This window comes from Strigops habroptila, chromosome 12 (genome assembly GCF_004027225.2).
Source record: "Strigops habroptila isolate Jane chromosome 12, bStrHab1.2.pri, whole genome shotgun sequence".
NCBI classification, from domain to species: domain Eukaryota; kingdom Metazoa; phylum Chordata; class Aves; order Psittaciformes; family Psittacidae; genus Strigops; species Strigops habroptila.
The window spans coordinates 2,651,382-2,671,237 of record NC_044288.2 but is presented as its reverse complement, the minus strand read 5'-3'; the positions used below and the strand labels follow the sequence as shown (position 1 = coordinate 2,671,237).

The window sequence follows — 19,856 nt, the reverse complement described above, 5'->3', positions numbered from 1 at the left end:
TTACTATAAATGCAGCCCTCAGCTTGGCAGGAGAGCTGCTGTGGGGTAAGAGACCTGGAGACTGCCAGGTAACTGGGGTTGGTCACTGGGAAGGTAGATAGAAGAGAGCCTTGGGGAGCCTTTAGGTTGAAGATTGATCAGTTTCTCACAGGAATTCAAAAAGGCCGAGTAATGTTTGGCGAGTGCTGACTCAGGCAGTGTACAAAGAAGGGGGGGGAAGTTGTGTTTTCATGGCTCTGTTATTGCCTTGGCTTGTGGATATTTTCCTTTCCCGTAATAGTACAATGTGCAGAACAGCAGTGAGACCTCCTGCGTATGTGGGAGTGCAGGGTCAGAGTACAAATAAAGGATAATTAGTCCATTTACCCAGGTTGTGAATGGCTTTGAGTTTTAGAGCTGAAACCTGCTTGTTGTGCTGCAAAGTGTCATTAATAACAATAATTTAGTACTAATTCAGCTCTTCGCATGTTGAATCTTGAGTTAAATTTGTTGAACTGAAAGCTGAGCTCATCATTCAAAGAAGGGCTTAATCTCGCGAGGTGGTGAGTAATGGGCAGAGCTCATTGCAATCATTAAGAACTCTGGGTATTTGTGCCTGTGAAAACTGGACTTTTATGTGGATGCCACTGTAGGTTAGCTATAAGGAGGAACTACTTTACTGTGAGAGCGGTGAGGTGCTGGCACGGGTTGCCCAGAGAAGCTGTGGCTGCCCCATCTCTGGCAGAGTTCAAGGCCAGGTTAGACACAGGGGCTTGGAGCAACCTGCTCTAGTGGAAGGTGTCCCTGCCCGGGGCAGGGGGTTGGAACGGGATGAGCTTTAAGGTCCCTTCCAACACAAACCAGTCTGGGATTCTATGACTAAGCTCACTCATAGCATCCAAGAAAGAAAACAATGACCCTACTGCATATTTGCACCATTAACACTGATGGTCAATTAAGAAAGTGCTAATACATTGCGAAGGGTACTTGCAGGTGGCAGCAACCTACGACGATAGAAGAGCTCTGGGAAATGCCAGTCCTGTACTGGGAACATTTGCAATCTGCAGCTTGACTTTACCAGCAGAGAAAGTCATGGTCATTTCTGACCCTGTGCTGCTGGGCCAGGGGCATAGCTGTTGTGCAGCGCAGCGACTCTCCAGGGCACCTCGACATGAAACACGCTTGGGTCTCTCTGATGAAGCTTAGGGAGTTTTTATTTCTTGCAGTGAAGAGCAGCGAGCTAAAATAGCTTCAAACTTTGCCCCCCCTCCTTCAGAAGAGGACTTCCCGGGCCTCCTTTTCCTGCACAGCCCAGAACTGCTGGAGAGCAGAGGACGTGTCAGCAGTAACAGCAGCCAGTTATTTCTGCACAGTCTCTGCAGCCTTCCTGCTGTCTCTTAAGAAGTGTGAGTCATGTCACCAGAACCGCTGAAGCCTCCAGCAGCCGAGGTCACATCTGGAGCAGTGGGTTTGTGAACTGCCCCTGGGATCAGATGGCTTCAAGTTCCTCTGCAGATGGCTCTGTCAAGGGAACTCCCAGCTGGATGGTGATCCCACGAGTGCTGGTGGTTGTTGGCAGCCTCCTACCACTCCATGTTTATCTAAAAGAGGGGAAGATGAGTGGTTTTGAGGAGGAGCCGCCTTGGATTCTTGAAGGGTTTAGTGTCGCCTCGTCTTCAGACAGCAGCATGGCTTCCAGCTGGAAGCAAGCCTACGTGTCCCATATGAAGACATGTACTTGAGAGACCCCCAGAAGCCTGCACGTCCCTCCCTTCCTGGCTTGGGAGAAGTGCCACAATCATAGGATAAGAAAGGCTGGGTTTGTAACTTTCTGGAGATAAAAATGAATATATTTTGGTCTCAGCAAAACTGAGCACGATACACTGGTACATTCAACAGACTCCCTTGCACGCATGCAAAATTCAGAGAGAAGGAGTTCTGGGCAGGGATTTAGGTGATGTTTCAATCTTTTTCTTTTAAAGGGAAATATCCTGCAGTATTAGTGCAGAAAGGAGTTTCCTGAAATGGGTATAACACACTCTGAGTAGGTTGGGTCTTGTCTGCAAGCCATGTGCTGTTGAGCTAGTTAAGATCCCCTTCTAGGTGGCAGCTCATCTCGAAGGAGGGACTGGAGATCTTGTCCTCATTCATTGGGGGTTATTCTGGCTCCCTGGTGGGCAACAGCTTCTCCAGTGGCAGGAGAGGGCTGCAAGCTGCTTACCCTTGTCACATAACTGATCCCTCTGTGGAAAGGCAGCACTGGTGATGCAGCCTGACTTTGTTCTTCTCTGATGAGTATGTGCAAAACCAGCAGCTGTAAATAGGATGATGCCAGCAGAGTATTCCTGCCTATGGACTACTTCTGTCTGCCTGGCTAATTTGGCCTGGGTGGACAGCTTGGAGATGATTGAGGTGAAATGAGGGGAATCCTCCCTAAGCATCAGCGCAAGTTCAACCTGGAAAAAGCGTGCTGTGCTCTAAATTCCCCATCCTCAGCACTGTGAGGGTGCTGAGGCGCTGGCAGAGGTTGTCCAAAGAAGTGGTAAATGCTTCATCCCTGGCAGAGTTCAATGCCTGGTGGGACAGAGCCTTGGGCGACATGGTCTGGTGTGAGGTGTCCGTGCTCATGGCAGGGGGTTGGAAGTGGATGATCCTATGGTCCTTTCCAACCCAAACCATTCTATGATTCTATGATACCACCTTACCATTGTTCCCTGGGGGAGCTCTCTCTGTGCAGGGCTTTTCCCTGGTACATTCAGGCCATGTTTTCACTTCACTAACTCTTCATGCACAACTCTTATATACAACCTTTCCTGTCCATATACAAGAGCAAAATTCATCAGAGACTCATCTCATTCCTTTCCTATATCCTATTCTGCATGCTGGTAGTAGTAATCTGGGTCTGTGTCGCTCCATTTTGGAAAACGGAGTGAAAAAGTCATTTCCCTAGTGCTTTCTCCACACAGAACCCTCTTTGCATCCTCTTGCAGTGCATGCTCACTCCCTGTCATGCCAGACACAAGCTGGTGTCACTAACAAGACTCTCTACAGCTCAGCACCACCTTGTCTGTCGTCTCTTTTTGATTACACAAATGTCATCTCCTGTCTCGGAATGGTGACAGTGCTCTCCACTCCCCATGTGTTATGTTTCCAAACCTTTCTTCCCTGCTGGAAAAAGCACTCTGACAACATCTGCCAACCTTTTTCCTCCTTCAACTCACCTCTACTCTGAGATGTCTATAGAAATGATGACAACATTTAGGCTGCTGTGCCAGGACATCCCAGGACATCACACTGTCCGATGCTGTCCTGCTGTTTTCCCATACTATCCACCAGTGTCCATCTGCTGTGTATTCATATATCCTTGGGGCAGGAACTCTATAGGGTGCAAGCCATTTCTGTTATTGTGTGCGCAGTGCCTGCAGAGTGGGCTTCTAGGCACTGTGTTAAGACAAATAATGGAGTTCCTGTCTTGGAAAATTTTCCTCTTTCATGGATGCAAGGTAGGGAACCTGCGGCGCTGGGGAGCAGAGTAACTGTGTGCAGAAAGGGGACTGGCAGGGCTGAAGAGGACTCATTCTGACCTGCAAAGGGAAGCTAATGAGAGCAACCAGTCTGCAGTGCAGAGACATGATCCATAGGAGCTCAGCTGCAATTACCAGCTTCTTTCTCCTATGAGCTACCAGAAAACTGCCACGCTGTGACACCTTTCAGCCACTACTGCTTTGGGCTGGATGTTGAACTACAGGCTCAAAGTGAAAGCCCTTTGGAGCTATCAGCACACCTTTGGGCTCTCAGGGAACTTCTTTTATATATATTTTTCTTCCTGCTTAAACACTCTTCCCCTCTCCCAAACCTTATGATCTCCTCCTATTTGCACACACAAACATGGGCACGTTTTTCTCTCTGTGTGTTATCTCTGCGAGATTTCCATGGGAAACTTTCCAAGGATGGATTATTCCACAGCCCTTTTCAACCCACAGGGGAGGTTGGCCGGACCTGCAGCATTTTCCATCAGTGACTTGGGAGCTGGTCTCCTCCTCCCACCAGCTCCGCATTCTTTGGAGAGAAACCCATGCTACCGGTGCGTCTTGGTGCTGGCGATTGAGCGACTGCATCCTTGCTTTCCTCATTTCCCAGCTGCTTTGCTGCTTGTGTCTCTGATCTCACCCACGAGCGTGGCATAACGTCTGGGAACAGACGCACCAGCACGATCCCATGGCCCTGGCGGGAATGCGGAGGGTTATGTTGCATCCTTGAAACGTGGGGGCTCCCTGTCGGAGCGGTGAGACCTGCATCGGCCGCTTGTGCTCAGTGATGGTCCCGTGAGAACTGCTGTGCTACTGGGGCTTAGGAAAACATTGGCGTGTCAAAGATCTGTTATCTGAAGTTGTAAAGCTGTATCTGTAGAAATGGTTTCTAAAACGAGCAGGATGTGAGTGAGACTCTCCGTGGCTGAAGAATATTTAGGGACTTCTAAAAGAAATTACTTGTGGCATGCACAGATAGTGCTGAAGCTACAGAAGAGTGTGCTTTGGCGTCATCATGTTTTTTATTGTTATAATCATTATACACTGAAACTTCTGCACAGTGATTATCTAATGCACCATCTAAAAGCAGATGCCTAAGAAAGAGGTGTGGTGGTGGGTTTTTTTTCCCCTTTTTCTAAGTTCAGTTGCAGAAAAATGACTGGGAAAATAGCATTATAGGTTTTCCAGGTTTTTTCCTTAATAATTGTGGTATCTAATGCGCTATGCTTCCAAGTTAAAGCATATGATGAGGGTTTTGAACTGTGGGTCCTGCAAGCACCACTTTGGCTCTGCTCACCTCGTCACACATCATCATGGGTAATGAAGGCTTTACCCCTAGTTACCTTTGTGCTACCCTGTTTCCTTCAATTGCTTTGCATGTGTGATTGGAGCTGCCTAAATCACTGCGTTGATGATGTGCAAGAGAGAGCAGGATCCAGCTCCCTCTCTCTGGGCTGTCTTGGGTTTTGCAGCAACAGCAAAAGAGGGAAATTGCAATCTTTTTTCAGTTGCTGAAGTCAGAAATACTAGCTCTGAAGATGCCCTGGGGAGGAGCAGTGAGATGGGAAGGGGCACTTTCAGAGGCACTCCTCACTCTGCAGTGAGTGGCCCTGGGAAGCCACGGGGTAGCTGAATCTTGGCTGAAGGACTGCATGGCTGATGGAGGATGGTCCTTAGGGATATGTGATTTTGTATAGATGTGGGAATAGTAGTCACCGAACTCCCTTCAGAGTGCCTGGGCTGGAGGAGCGAGCTGCCCAGCTGGCAAGAATTCAATTGCTTGGTCAATAATTCATTTATGATGCATGGGCCCAGTTCATACTGTCTGAATCAAGCCTCCACTAGACCCTGCCTATAGCCCATGTCCAGACCCTCATACTCCCTTGAAGGCGCACTGGATTGGGGCCAATGTTTTGCCTGTAGAAACACTAAAAGAGCATCCTGGTGTTCACAAATTCAGCAGGACTGATGACTTACTGCCTCTTGCCAGGTGTTTCACAACACAGGTTGGTGATTCCTCGTCATTAGAGATGAATAGGGCTTAAAATCTTCTAATCCTGCTAGTCCAGATGAGTGCCTGAGGGTCAAGACACTGCACTCCAGCTCATCTGGAATCTGTTACCTGTCTGGAATCAGTCTGACATTTGGCAGGACAAAACTTTTTTATGCAGTTCCTGGTGTTTCTGCTGTGCAGTTGGACTATTGGTATATCAGGCCTCCTTGGGATTAGTCCACATTTCCTTGCTTGGCCTTTACAGGAAACAGAGGAAATAAGAAATAATTGAATCCGTTCTTGTAAATTGGTTTGTCTCAGATCCAGTTTGAAGGATGGGTAAAGGCCTGGGATGACCTGAGGCTCATATTTCCTTGAAGCCTTTAGGTACTAGAGGGCAGAATGAGGGTTGACATGATGGTCTCCTTGTAGGTAATAATCTAAGACCAATCTCTTAGATCCTCTGGGATGTCAAGATGTCATAATAACCTAAGTGGCTTTGGGTATTTTGTCAGTGGTATTTATATCTGGAGATCAAAAATTCATCAACCATCAATACCCAGTGGTGCTAAGGGCAAGAACAGAACAGAAAGTGATTCTTCCGGAGTATTTTTGTTAGTAGTGGTTCTCAGATTGTCTTTACTATGCCTTTGTATACAGTTTTGCTACCTTTGGGAAGAAAAGGGACCAGGCAGCTGGACTTGCTTTTGTTTACTACTTTTCAATATAGCCAGAAGCTTTTTGGCTTCCACGATATAGAAATAAATCTAGTCTGTTATTATTATTTATTGTTATTACTTATTAAAAGCTTTCACTGGGGAGTTGGACCTCGCTTAGGGGAGTGTCAGACTTGGTGGAACCAGTCTATTTCCCTCCGCCTTCCAGCAGCCGGCGGGCAGCAGAGCCAAGGTCCATAACTCAGAAGAGTCCTGGCAGGAAACTCCAAGGATCCTCCTAGCAAGGAGAGGTGGTCTGACACCTTGGGGTCAGCTACGGGTTAACACATCGCAAGAAACCTTGAAGGACTCAGCTGATGATGCTAGTCCCATCCATAGCACCTTCTCACTCAAGTCTTTCTGAAGGGCTTGAGACTCCAAAGGGAACCATTTCTCCTGCAAAAAACACCTTTTTGCTTCCAACCAGCTCCCTGGCTTCTGCTGAAGCTTTGCATGGGATTGGCAGAAAGGTTGTCTGGGTTGTCCTGTGAAGACATTTGGAAATCAAGCATTTGTCTTGAAGAATTTATTCCATAATGTGCAGGGTATCGGGTTCATGTCCAAGATTCTTTGAAATCAAGGCACTTCCTGTTATTTCAAAGCGTAACCAGGCGGCCGCTTGGATGGGGTTTGTGTTATTGTTAATGGCAGGCAGTCTTAGACATTCAGGTTTTATTGTGCCAACAGTTCATGGATGGGTATTCATGTCACTGGTGAAGAAGTGAATGAAATTCAATACTCCCTGCAGGGCTCTTGCTAGAGCTGCTGGAAGCCTTCTACACTTGGAGGAGAAGTGTTTGGGTTTCTATTGCTAAGTAACAAAAGGATGGGGATAAAACCGGTTCCTGAACAGCAACCCCTTCCCAGGCCCCCATACACCTCTGTAGCCTCTTCATACAGACTAGAAAGAGAAACTGGGTTTCCCGAGGAGAACCTCTCCAGTGTGTAATGGTGGAGGCGGGAGAACTTGAGAGGAAGTTTTCTTTCCCCATTCCTGTTGTTTTTATGGATTCCTCCTGTGATGCTCCCAAAGTCTATCGCTGACTGAGCAGTGGGAATGAAGATGTAGGAGGTCCCTGTATGATTCTATGTGAGGAAGATGGGCTGAAGCCCCATGAGACAACAAGAGGGAAACAGATGTGACAAAGCAGACATCCATCAGTGAACGGATCTAGCCTCAGCCATTTCTGTGGCTCATTTGTATAGAAGAATGGGTCCTTCTTATTCTGTCTGTGCATATCTAACAGTAACATGATTAGCATTAATGAAGTTGGCTGATACTAAAGGGAAGCTGCAATTAAGCAACGATCCCTGTATTGCATTGCAGCCTTCTCTGAGAGAAAGGAGTAACATCTCCACTGCTTGCAGGGAGCTCTTGAAATCTGCTCGAGTGTGTCAGCTGCACCAGAAAACACCTTTTCTTCATCTTGTGAAATACTTCCCAAGTTTTACTCAAAGAAGAATGGATGAATATCTCTTTCTCTCACTTGGAGTACTTAGGAGATTTAAATAGGTGGCCTGGCGAAACAGTAAGGGAACTCAAGGATCCTATAAGACAGGACATCCATTGCCATCAGCACCCAGGACGCTAGCAATGAACAGGGGTATTTGGCCAGTGGAAATGTCTTGAAGTTGCTAATGCTATTAAATTACCAGGTTCTGTAGCTCTGACTGCAGTTCATGTCTCACCTACAGCAGCGAATGCCAAAAGGCTCTTCATTGCCCATTTGAATGATTAGAAATATTCCTAATCCTGCCATCCCTGCCTATGTTCAAAGCCTGGTTGGATGGGACTTTGAGCAACCTGGTCTAGGGGAGCTGGAGAGACAAGGTCATTTTCGACCCAAACTATTTCTATGAATTTGTTATAAAATGTATCTATTGATGTTAAGAAAATAATAAAACTTGGGAAATGTCATATCACATCTCTTCCAAAACTTGTCAACTTTAAAAACAAAATCTAAAAGATCATGTAAGACTTTTGGTTGAGTGGACAAACTTACATGTAGCATTTCCTAATTTTTAATTAATGGAGTTTGCAACTTTGAGTGCAAACATATTTTATTCTGTGATTTATTTATATGTAACTTTTAATTTCTAATATATACTGAAATTAGAAATGGTACATAAGGCATAGTGTTAAGACACTTTAGTCCCGAGGCAAGACTGGTGTACAGACTTGATAACAGCAGCTGACATCTCCAAAAGGTGTCTAAGCCATGAATGGAAACCCAGTACAGAAGTGCCTAAAGTCCAGGTTGGGGTAGGGCTGACGGACTTATTGGCACAAAGCTCCAGTAGCATGGGCAGACAGCCCTGCCCAGTCCATTGCACCAGTGTGGAAATGCTGGTTCAGGCTGTGCTCACTGGTCCACGTAAAATGATCTCTGGCATCATTTTGATGAAGGGTTTGAACTTAGAGCCAAAAATCTGTCAATGCCTAAGTTTGGCCTGTTCAATTCTTTTAACTCTTGTTTAACTCTTCCTTGTTAACTCTTCCTTGTTCCTTACTGAGAACTTCTTTGCTATTTACCTGGTCTGTTAGTGTTGCAGCTCTCTAGTTGGCAAGCAGGTTATTTTTAGTAAGTGAAATAAGCTTAGGAAGCATGAATCTACAGTGGATGTTGTTGATCTCGGTCTCAGTTTCTTTGCTGCTTCTTGTCCTGCTTAGTGATGCTTAAAATGGTTTTCTAATGCACCATTCTGTGCCTCTCTTCATACTCCTACTGCAGAGAAGTAAATAATCACATGAGGATCTGGGCTTGGAGTGCCTCGCTCCAGAGCAGTAGCAGAACAATGCAGTTAAATTTCCCTTGTGTGGTGTTCATCTTAATTACTGTTTTTCATTCTGTGCAGAAATTTGGGTTTTTTAACACAACAGTGTTTTAATTGAAAAATGTGCAGTATGGCTTTTGCTTTTTTTTTTTTTTTTTAGCAAAGAAACAACCAACCTCATTAGGTATCAGCTTTATCAGTCTCACCACAAAAGCCATTAGCATGCTCGCTGAGCATAAAATATGTTTTCTATGTTAAAGACCTTACAAATCTGGCTGCTACGCTACAGATTTATTGTAAAAGCCAGTAGACAGCTCTTTTATTTTTCCTGCTTACCTACCAGTCATTCCAATGACCATGGATGGGACAGCTCCGTTTGTGGGTCAGTGATCTCCAAAAGCAGAGGAATTGCTTGCAGAAGATTAAGCAATAATCAGAAACAATGTAAATATAATTTTGGACAGAATAGTGGGAAAAAAAAATCCAACCCAGCCTCCTGTTAAGTGTCAGTTGAGTTTGTTTCTCAAGTGAAATGATGAAATTCCACTTCTTAATAATTTAAAACTAAGTGATGTGGCAATGGAGAGCATACAGGGGCAGCAGTGATTTTTCCCTGTACCTGTCCCCAGGGCTCACCGGCATGTTTCTTTGAGGTGTAAGTTGTAAATGGGATATTTATTCACTTCTAATAGGCTGGAGAACAAGAAGGCTTCTATCAGATGTGGTGACAGAAGAGAAAATGCATGTCTTTAACATAGTCACTGAAGTCTGTGTTACCCACTTTGTCCCATGGCAAGAATATTAACCTTTTTTCACCTTGACTGGTGTTAAGTAAGTGGGGCCAGCCTGATACCAGCACTCCTCTGTGCTGCATCTTAATGACATGTCATCTGGCAAAAACTAAACCTGGGTCAAAAATGGAGCAATCAAAGCATTGTGAACCCCTCAGAATGGACAGGGATCACACAGAAAGCTCAAGGAGGAGACAGCTGTGTCCAGGAGGCAGGTAGCTTTAGGAAGAAATCCTCAAAAACTAAATCTTCTGGACCAGCCCATGTGTCAGGCCCAAGAGGTGTTGAGCATCGTGTTATATCCCAGTCGGACCAGGAGGCGATTGAAAGCCAGAGAAAACTAATCCACAAAACTTTGAGGCAGGGGAAAGTGTCACTCCAGGAGGTAGATTTTTTTTTTTTTGCCAGAATATGTCTATCAAGAGACTCCACTATTATATCACAGACCTGCTTCATTCTGTAGTGTGTGCATTTCAGCAGTTAATAAATGGCCTAGAGACTGAAGCATTAAGGAATGGACTTGGCTTTGGAAAGGACCAGTAAATGATGTAGAAAAAAGGCTGCTTGAAATAAATGTGGAGGTAGATATAATGTCATGGTATCCAACCTGAACAATGAGGTGTCGTGTGTACCCTAAAAGCTTGCTTTTGTCAAAAATGGGTGGCTCTTTATACAGACACACAGAAATTCACCAACAAAATGCCTTTACATCTCAGAAGCCAAATCCTCATAATGATAATTTTTTTGAATGTTAATGACTCTGTTAACGTCTAGAGTATATTGGTAGCAGCTTCAAAATAGAGAAGGAGGATAGATCCTGGAGCTAACGACCGTGCAACAAGAGTACTGGGCAGAACATATTGATGTGGGCACTTGCCTCTTTCATTGGATATTTCTGTTCAATAAATAAATTCTTGAGTCATAACTGACCTAAATCCAAACCAGTTTCTTCAAGAATCTGATGATCTGTTTAGGACTGACAAGTGCTACAGACCCAAACATGTCTCCAAAAACACAGGTACTGCAGGGAGTGCTGTGAAATAAAGGACTGGAGTGAGACCATTAAACACAGTCCTTTGTCCTTGACAGGACAAGCAACAGAAGGACAAGAAGGCAGCCTGTAATTAAACCAGTGATGGCATCCAGAATCATTCACAGCAGTTAGAAGTACAGTTGCAGAAAGAGATGTTTTGAGAACAAGAAGTATCTGTGTCAGACAAGAGTCACTTAGAGTCAGATGGAGTCATTAATGTCAGGTTCTCTGGAAATTGTTTAATCAATTCTGATGGGGGCAGAGGAGGAAGAAACAAGATTGAGACAGGACATCTATGGGGATTTCCATGCGAGACTTTCTCCATGAATATTTTATGAATCAGCTGTACGAGTTTATGGCAGTTGGTTTATCCTATTTCTGTTTGATCTTCAAAAGAAGAAGGTGGTGTTGGAGCAGTGTCCTGAGAACAGTGTGCATGCTTACCCGGGTGGACTTTTGTATCGTGACCCAGCCTGTCTGACTGGTGCTGGGAAAAATGCCCAGCCTTGTGTTAGCAGTCACACAGCATTCATTTCTTCTAAAAACATATAAGGAAATCTTTGGGAATGGGCAGGTAGAGATGGAAGGCAGACATGATGTTTTGTGAAGATCTTCCTGTCATTGCAAAACACTGCAGAAGCTCATTGCTTTCTATTTTTTTTTCCCATTTATGCCACTGTGGTGGTGGAAGAGGTGTTCAGATTGCATGAGCTCTGTAATAACTGACTTTTGCATGGCATTTTCCAAGGGTAGGGACACAAGGCCCAATCACTACACGAATGAGAGACCGTGAGAGTTTTTGCATTACCTCTCTGCTCTCACAATTGGATTTAATGGAAGGGAAACCCAGAAGGGACTGATTAGCCTGTGCACACAATCAATACAATTCCACATTTCTTCATGGTTTGGTGGCTATAGCTGACCACCTGGCAGGGCCGATGCACGCACTTTCGCCTTGCAGCGAATGTACTTTCATTTCTTCAGTATGGTTTCATCTCCAATTGCATTTCAGTAATCCAACCCAGGTTTCCAGCTGCATAAAGCACCACACGACTATTTACATTGATTTCTTTCTTCTGAAATAGATGTGTTTTTATAGCGGTTTGCAATGACAATTAAATGATTAAAGCTTAGAGAGGATGAAGTTGTACAACAGCAGATAGAGCTATAATGAGGATAGCTGTAATTTTACTTCTAATAGGCTAGAAGAGGTCTGATGCCACAAGCCAAAATTGAATCAAGCTTTCACTCAAGCATAATATTCAGAGAAGTAATATAAAACTGCACTGGGTTTGCAGTTTTACATCTATATACAACATTTGCTGCTATTGTGCTTACTCTGAGTTGGATTAATTTAATTGAAGGAAGTCCCATGGTCTTTCTCAGACATACCACACTGCTCGAGGGCTAGCTCCAGGAGGATCAGATACAGCTGTTGGTGGAGCAGTCCTCCTGGTGCAGACCAGCTCATGCAGTCCCAAATCCTCTTGTCCCTGTAGCCAACAACACTTCTTTAATCAAAACGGGCTCTACCGGCAAAAGGATTTGCTTTTGCTGATGGAGAAATGCCATTGAAAGTCAGTCTCTGGCCTGTGTTTTTATGTTACTAAAAGCTTCTTGTGTGGATTTGGGTTGTTTATGCATATTTTCTGTATTGCTTTTCGCTCTGGCTGTTTGTCTACCTCTGTGTGTGTTACAGAGGTGTCAACAGTTTTGACAGCTCTTCCAGTGAATTTACACCAAGAAGCTGTGTCCAGCGAAAGGTGCTTTAGAGGCTGACCATGCAGGAGCTGTTATTCTGCTTAAATCCATGGCATGGTTTTGTGCAGGGTGAACCTACTTGAAGGCACTGCCCATCTTTTTTTATATTTAGCTTAAATTTTCCACTTCTTGGTTTCACCCTGGAGTTCTTAGGATAACTGCCAATAATGACTGTCTCTACATCCTGACCATCCTGTACATCTTTCCAGACCATTAGGCTATCCTTGACCTTTTACTGTCTATGGTTCAATATGATGCTTGAATCATTAATTTTTTTTGTATGCTTTCCTCCAAAACTCACCTTTGCATCCATCCACTTCACCCAAGATGTTGTTTCCCTCCTATTTTTTCTGGTTTGCTGGCACCACTTGAATTTTGAAACACAAAAACCCAGACCCAATGTCCCAGATGTGATCAGAGAGATTTCCTTTGCCTTGATCTTTCTACACTGACCTCCCCACATCCTGGTGGTCTGGTTGCCTTGTCACAGGGCAGTGCTATAGGAAGCATCTCCTGTGGCTTTTTTCAATGATGCAGGGGCTGTATTACCAGTGTTCATTTCTTTGCAGGCAGGCCGGAGAATCACTGATCTGCTTTTGGACAGTGCCCTGGCCACCCATGGTGGTAGCATCGCTTCTGAAGCAGCTGGCATGTCCCACACAGCCCCAGTGCCACTGAGGTCATGCTGTCATAGCTGTGATCACAAGGAACACACTGTGGGGATACACCCACTTTATTGTTTCCCATTCAAAGAAATGTGGAAAATTGCCTTAGGTAAAATCTGAGCTGTGAGGACCCACCAGGGATATTATAAAAAGCAGAAAGGGTAACTTAGGCCTGAGCTGTCCTGTATGATCTTTATTTTTTTGCAGTGCCATAGAATTCCTCCTCCTCCTATCTGTTTAGATTCCCGCAGAGAGGAAATGAACGGGATGCATTTATTCCTGAAGTTGCCTTTAGAGTTTATTGCTCAGTTGACGTGCATTTTGCAGTCGGGGTCATTGGCATTGCTGGCAAGCCAAGGAGATGTTCTACTCTGTGGGATACCAGCACTGCCACTGGTTTCCATGCAAGCAGACATGCTAGTGACTGTATGAATGGTGAGCCTGTCCTCCAGTCGACGGCTAACCTCACAGCACAATGCAGGGTTCCAGGCAAGAAACCTGATTGTTCTTTGATCATCACTTCTTTTCACCTAAACAGACCAGATGAACGTAACCAACATCTCCCCCTTTTAGGTCCTACACTTTGGTGAGGCTGAAGATGTTTCATAGAATCATAGAATGAAACAGGTTGGAAAAGACCTTTCAGCTCATCAAGTCCAACCGTTCCCCAGCACTGCCAAGGCCACCACTAACCCATGTTACTGAGGGCCTTTTCTACACGGTTTGTGAACACTTCCAGGGACGGTGATTCCAACAGTTCCCTGTGCAAAATGCTTTAAAGGGTTTCTTTGAAAAAGTATGATCTGCTTTTGATATGACCTGATCTAGAAGTAGCAATATTCAGTGCTCATGTAACTTTACCTGTTCGGGTCTCTAAGCAAGATTAGTCAATTCTGGTAGATTCTGAAAATGGCAGCAGGATGTCTTTGCCTGGTATCTCTCCTGACACTGGCAAATGGGGCTTCCATCTGCTAGTATTGCATTCTCCTTCAGTGCTTTCCAACTATTTCATAAAGATATTTCCTGATAAGTGACAAATAGTTGGTGTCCTGCTCTGTACATCAATGGGACATATAGATGAAATGTCAGTAAGAACTGGTAATACAGAGAAGATCAAAAAAGTGTGTTTGTGAAGAGGTTCCCACTTTATGTAGTAAATTAAATCACAAAAATGAGTTATTGACCTATGTATTTCTACCAGTATTCATTGCTTGATCATGAGAAGTATTACAGAGCCTAGGGCCTGGAAAGCAGTTCTGGGCTTGGAACAAAAGTTCCTCTTCTGGGCTTGGCATGGAATCTTCACAAAGGGCTTGGTTTTAGAAATGATCCTCACTGTTATCTCTGTGTAAAAGAAACACCACAGGCGAGCTTTAACACAGTGCCCCCCAGCCAGCTGTGATGGGATGTGATCCTACTCACTTTATGCAGAGACGCAATGTTCCACTTCAGTGGGAAAGCATGGCAAGATCTGCTCTTTGGTGCCAGTGCTCGTGGGCTGTCACATTGTGAAGGCATTGCCTGGAGCACTTGCACACATTGAGGAATGTCTCCCTGCTCCTGTCCTCCCGACAAGTCTTTCACTTCTCAGCAGGTCCCTCAAGCCCCACTGATGTCCTTTCTCAGTGCAACAGGGCTGGGGAGGATGGACAGGAGAGGCCCACATGTTGATTTACACTCAGGTGGGCTTGTAATCTCACCAGGGTGACTTTCAGAGCCCAGGGACCACTTCTACAATTGTTAATCCCAAATGCAAGTGGTCCATGAAGGGAAAGCAGTAAATCCTGGCTTTAGTTTGCTTCATCTAGTGGGTACTTCCTCTGCAAAGACCTGAATCACACCTGAGTCCTCCCATATCCATACCCATCTCTTTCTCTGTGTTTTATAAATCTTCAGAAGAATTTGTTTGTCTTGGTGCAATATCCCTGTCTGGTAACCTGGGATACTAGATGGTTTTATGATGTTTTTAGAAACCTGGAAATGGCATTGTCTGGTCTGGGTTTTGTACAGAAATCCCTTTGTTTGTTCTGCTGTAGTTTAGCTTGAGAATCTTAAGGGAGATTTCACCGTAACTGTCTGGCCTTAAAGACAGATCACCTCTGTGTGTGGTGATCCCTATGTAAGCTGCAGTTTTGTAGGGTCTCCCACCTGTGTTTTCCTGGGTATGGAATGTGTGAGGCTAAGGACTTCTGCTTCACATGCAGCTTCAGAGTGGGTATTGCAAGAAGTAGTCTAATCATCTAGTAGCGAGCTGCAAGAAAGGCAATCAACTTCATAGTATGTAGTAACGTTATAGTAGTTACGCATTTATCAGCAATAGGGCATATTTTGCAGGTGGCATAAAACATAGATTAGTTAATACTAGAGCAGACTATCAGGAACTCCCAAAGGTTTGAGACAAGCCAGATGAGCAGGGAGCTTGAGACAAAATGTGCCATCAATAAAACCAGAAGACTTACACCAAAGACAACAACTGGAGCTACTCGGTTCACTTGACAGTAAACTAAATGCAGCGGCTCAGGAAAGGGATCAGATATCTGATTCCTGTTACTAGGTACCAGAAATCCAAAAAGCAAACAAGTGAGTGTAACAAATGTCAAAACCAGTCGAGGAAATACTTGTTCAGTTGCTGCAGAACTTAGGAGGGGTGTTTGTTACCATAATACATCATCGAGCTTCACATTCTGGAAATCCACAAAATGAGGCTGCCTCTGTGTGACCTGCAAATAGTGTCAATGCAGCTGCTGTGCTGAAGCTGTAATGAGAAAGGTCACATCGACAAAGGCTTTGCAAGGCAAGGTGAATTGCTGGTGGTTGTAGAAAGTAGGGGAGAAGGGGTGATTCAGCCCAACTGTGTGAAGCAATGAGTCCCCCAGAAACCTGCTCTCCCTTCCTGCCTGTGAACCACCAGACTTCCTTCCCTCTCTGCTCTCCAAGGTTTTATCGTGTGGTTTTCAGCCACATGAGCATTTTGGATGTGGCTCACAGCACTGAGAAAGAAATAAAAAGACATGTCTGTGGCTAAAAAGGACGGTCAGATACTTGTAACAGCAAATACTAAGAACTAAGCCTCCTAAAGCCTGCAAAGGAATAAATGCTTCATGGTTTTAGGTTTCAAGTAAGTTTGAGGGAAAGAGCTAAGACAAAGCTTTCTCCAGGTTCATGTTTTCCCATTGTTGGGTTTCTTATGACTCCTGGCAGTGATGGCCTGTTTCGGGGCCATCAAGTCTCTGAATCTGGTGCTGCCTGTGGTAGCACTGATGCTGCCACGGCTCTGCCAGTTCCTCGTGCTCTGAAAAGCATTTGTAGTGGTTGCACAGAATTCAACAGATGCGCATTTGCTAACAGAACCCAGCAAAGAACTGTTCCAAAATTGCAACAAATAACTGAATTTATATCTTTTTGTATGTCTGTTTGAAAGAACTATTTCCTAAATTAGCCTCTGAGCTAGTAATGGCCAGTTAGCCTCCTGGGTTTCAAATCATCTCAAGATTAGATGGGAGCTGTGACACTATAGGAGGTGTAAATTGCTAACTACAGGATTATGAATTCCACAGTGTTCTGGAAGAGAAGCCCAGATTTGCTGACACAAACTCCAACTGTGGCTATTAGAGGGATCTGGTTACAGCAAACGTTACAGAGCAGGAAGATCCTTTGTCCAGGGTAAATCTTCACATGAAGTGAGCTGTCATTGATTTGTCTTTCTGATGCAAATCATATGAGCGTATTAGATCCACAGAGAAACCAGCATCATATTGAAGTAATTGTCTCCATAAACATATTATAGCCTTCAACGCAGACAGATGGCATTTGCAGCAGCCTTGTCTATGTTATGGCAGGATTACTTCCCTTGCTTTCTTCTTCCTTGTTTGGTTTGGTATTATTTTAGGTTACCTTTCTTTTTCTGTTTCTCTCCTCTCCCTGGGTGTTTTACACATGGTCTAAGGGAGCTGTAGAAAACCCTGTGTTAAAGGATGGCTCAGGCTCACAGTGTGGCAGATAAACTGCAATGTCTGATTTCAGATTAAATCACGTGGCCCTTTTTATCCAGGAAAAGCCAGCCCCGATAGCGTTAATGAGGCTGACGAAGGGACTGTTGGACACAAAGGACTTGCTCAGAGACTGCCATGTGAGAGTGTAATTAAGGGTAGAGCAAGTACAAGGCTGATAAAGGAGCAATTTCATTTTTTAAATGGCAAGGTGATTACCAGCATAATGACAGAAAAAAAGGAGAGCCAGAAGGAAGCCTCAAATCCAAATTTGAACAGAAGAAGTCAGGATTCCTGGGTTCCTTTTGCTCCTTTAGCGTCAAGTCACTGACCGCATGAAGAAGGGACATTGGCCATCCCTAGCAACTCATAGCGTGTATCTGTGTGGTTGAAAGGAGATAGCTGGGCATGCTGGGGTGGAGGCTGGTAGTTAGTGTGTGCTCTTCAGATACCATCTAGCCAAATAATGAGAACCTTGTGATGAAGGGGTTTTGGTGCTGGTTCTTGGGGGTTTTTAGGGGGAAAAAGGCATGGGGTAGATGCATTGCATTCAGTCACAAGTGATAGGATAGAATATTTGGGGTACCAGCTGATGCTGGTTATGATCTAAGAAAATTCTGCTGACGCTGAAGGACAGAAATACAAGATGTTCCCCCACATGTGGCTTTATTGGGAAGATACTAAAAGGTGACTGATGGTGGTGTGTGTTTTTGGATGCCCTATTAAGGTGCTTTAGAAGACCTGATTTTCAAAGGTGGATATTTGGAGATTTCTCTCGGGCATAATTCACCCTGGATAGAAAAATGAGTTGCAAGAAGTACCCCACTTCAAAACTTTGGCTTCTTAGAAATCTGAGGGGACCAATTTCATGTTACCTTACTCTTCTTGTGCTGCAAGTACAGGAAATTACAGACTCCATTTGCTAAACGGCAGGAGGCTAAACGATTTGTCTCAGTCTCACCAATATTTTTCAAACCCCCATCATGGAGCCTTCCCTGTACATTAATGCATGGACAGAAAGTAAATGAATATACAATGTGAAGGAAGGATGACCAATCTCATTCTCTTGTGTAAACCTAAGTCATGGTACTGTGCCAAAGAGAAAAGAGCCTGGAGTCTGCGGTGTTCACATTTAGTGCTAGCACAATGTATTTTAAAAAAGGATGTTTTCTTCTCTTTGTGTCCATTCTGGGTGTCTCATTCTAGCAGGAGCCTGTGCAGGGACCACAGTTTGCAATGTGGTATTGCAGTCTTCTCTTATTGTCCCAATGAGTGGGAAAGGTTGTATCATGAGAGGTTTAACTAGGATGTGTTTTCTGTGATCCTCAGTACTTTGCATAGAACAGTGACAGACTGTGCACATTTTAAAACACAGCATAGGCTGACAAGGAAATGATTCATGCAGGCGGGTTGGCCTGTGACATGTCTTCTTCAGACTTCTGTGAGTGCCTCAGCTTGTGTTTGAGGATAGGGAAAACCAGGACATTTGGGTGACCCTGTGCTTATCTCAGACTTTGGGCTATTTGTCTGTACAGAGAAGCAGGACCTAAGAACATGTTCCAGAAGAGGAATTAGGCATCTGGGCAAAAGCTTTTGAAGATAGTTTGAATTGAGCCTGATCACCCAGAGCTAGCACATGCGGAACGGGAGCGGTGGCGTCAGTAACGCGTTGAATTAATCCAGGGAAGTTGTGACAACTTTTGAGGTGGGAATCTTCTTTTTTTTTTTTTTTATCATGACACCTGTTGCTCATAGGTACAAATCAAACGAAGAGTATGTGTATGTGCGAGGCCGTGGAAGAGGGAAGTATGTATGTGAGGAGTGTGGAATTCGCTGCAAGAAACCCAGCATGCTGAAGAAACACATTCGCACGCACACAGACGTCAGGCCATATGTCTGCAAGTACTGTAACTTTGCTTTTAAAACCAAAGGTAAGAGACAGTCAGCTCCTAGCTCCTCTGCTGAGTATATTGACTTACAAGCCTTCTTGGGGGTGCTGGTGAAGGGGAAGGGAAAGCCTTCCCAGGGTCTGGAAAAGCCCAGGAGTCGGAGGGAGGGGGATGAGGGAGTCTCAAATTGGCTGCTGTTTTCAGAAGATGACCAGTGGAGAGCACTGGCTGCTCATGCCAGCCTGCAGCACAGCATCTGTGCCATCCTATCTGTGCTTCTTAAAGGGAATGATCCTGAAATACAGTTTCACTGGCAGGGATTTACAAACCAAACCACCTCAGAATGAGAGCAGTTGCTCCTGGTACAGGCAACACGCTCTGACCGAGCACCTGGAGACAGTCTTTGGGTGACTTTTTATGCTGGTGCTCTCCGGATCTGTTTGCGCTGCACATTTTCATCCTTTGCAGTTGCATGTAGCTTCCACATTTCCTATATCATATCAGTAGACTTCTTCTCTTAATACCTCCATTCCAGAACATCTAGTCATTAATGATCCACAACCTCACTACCACCAGCTATTCTTTGCAAGTGACCTTCATCATTGCCTCAGTGAGTGTGTGAGTGAACTCTTATCAGGAATATGCAAAACCACATGTAGAAAAAGTCTATTCCGAAAGATTTCAAAAGTGCTGGAGGTGCCTAGGTCCCCTTAACTTCTCATAAGAGCAACACCA

General features: G+C 44.6%; 1 protein-coding gene across 4 annotated transcripts in view; it reads left to right on the top strand.

Annotated features, from left to right (window-relative positions):
* HIVEP3 (HIVEP zinc finger 3) overlaps positions 1-19,856 on the top strand; it is a 255,393-nt gene that overhangs the window by 209,868 nt on the left and 25,669 nt on the right. For all 4 annotated transcript variants that reach the window (XM_030504573.1, XM_030504575.1, XM_030504574.1 and 1 more), the window contains one exon: positions 18,988-19,163. In XM_030504573.1, the coding sequence (XP_030360433.1) occupies positions 18,988-19,163 (176 nt within the window). The remainder of the gene's footprint in view (positions 1-18,987; positions 19,164-19,856) is intronic.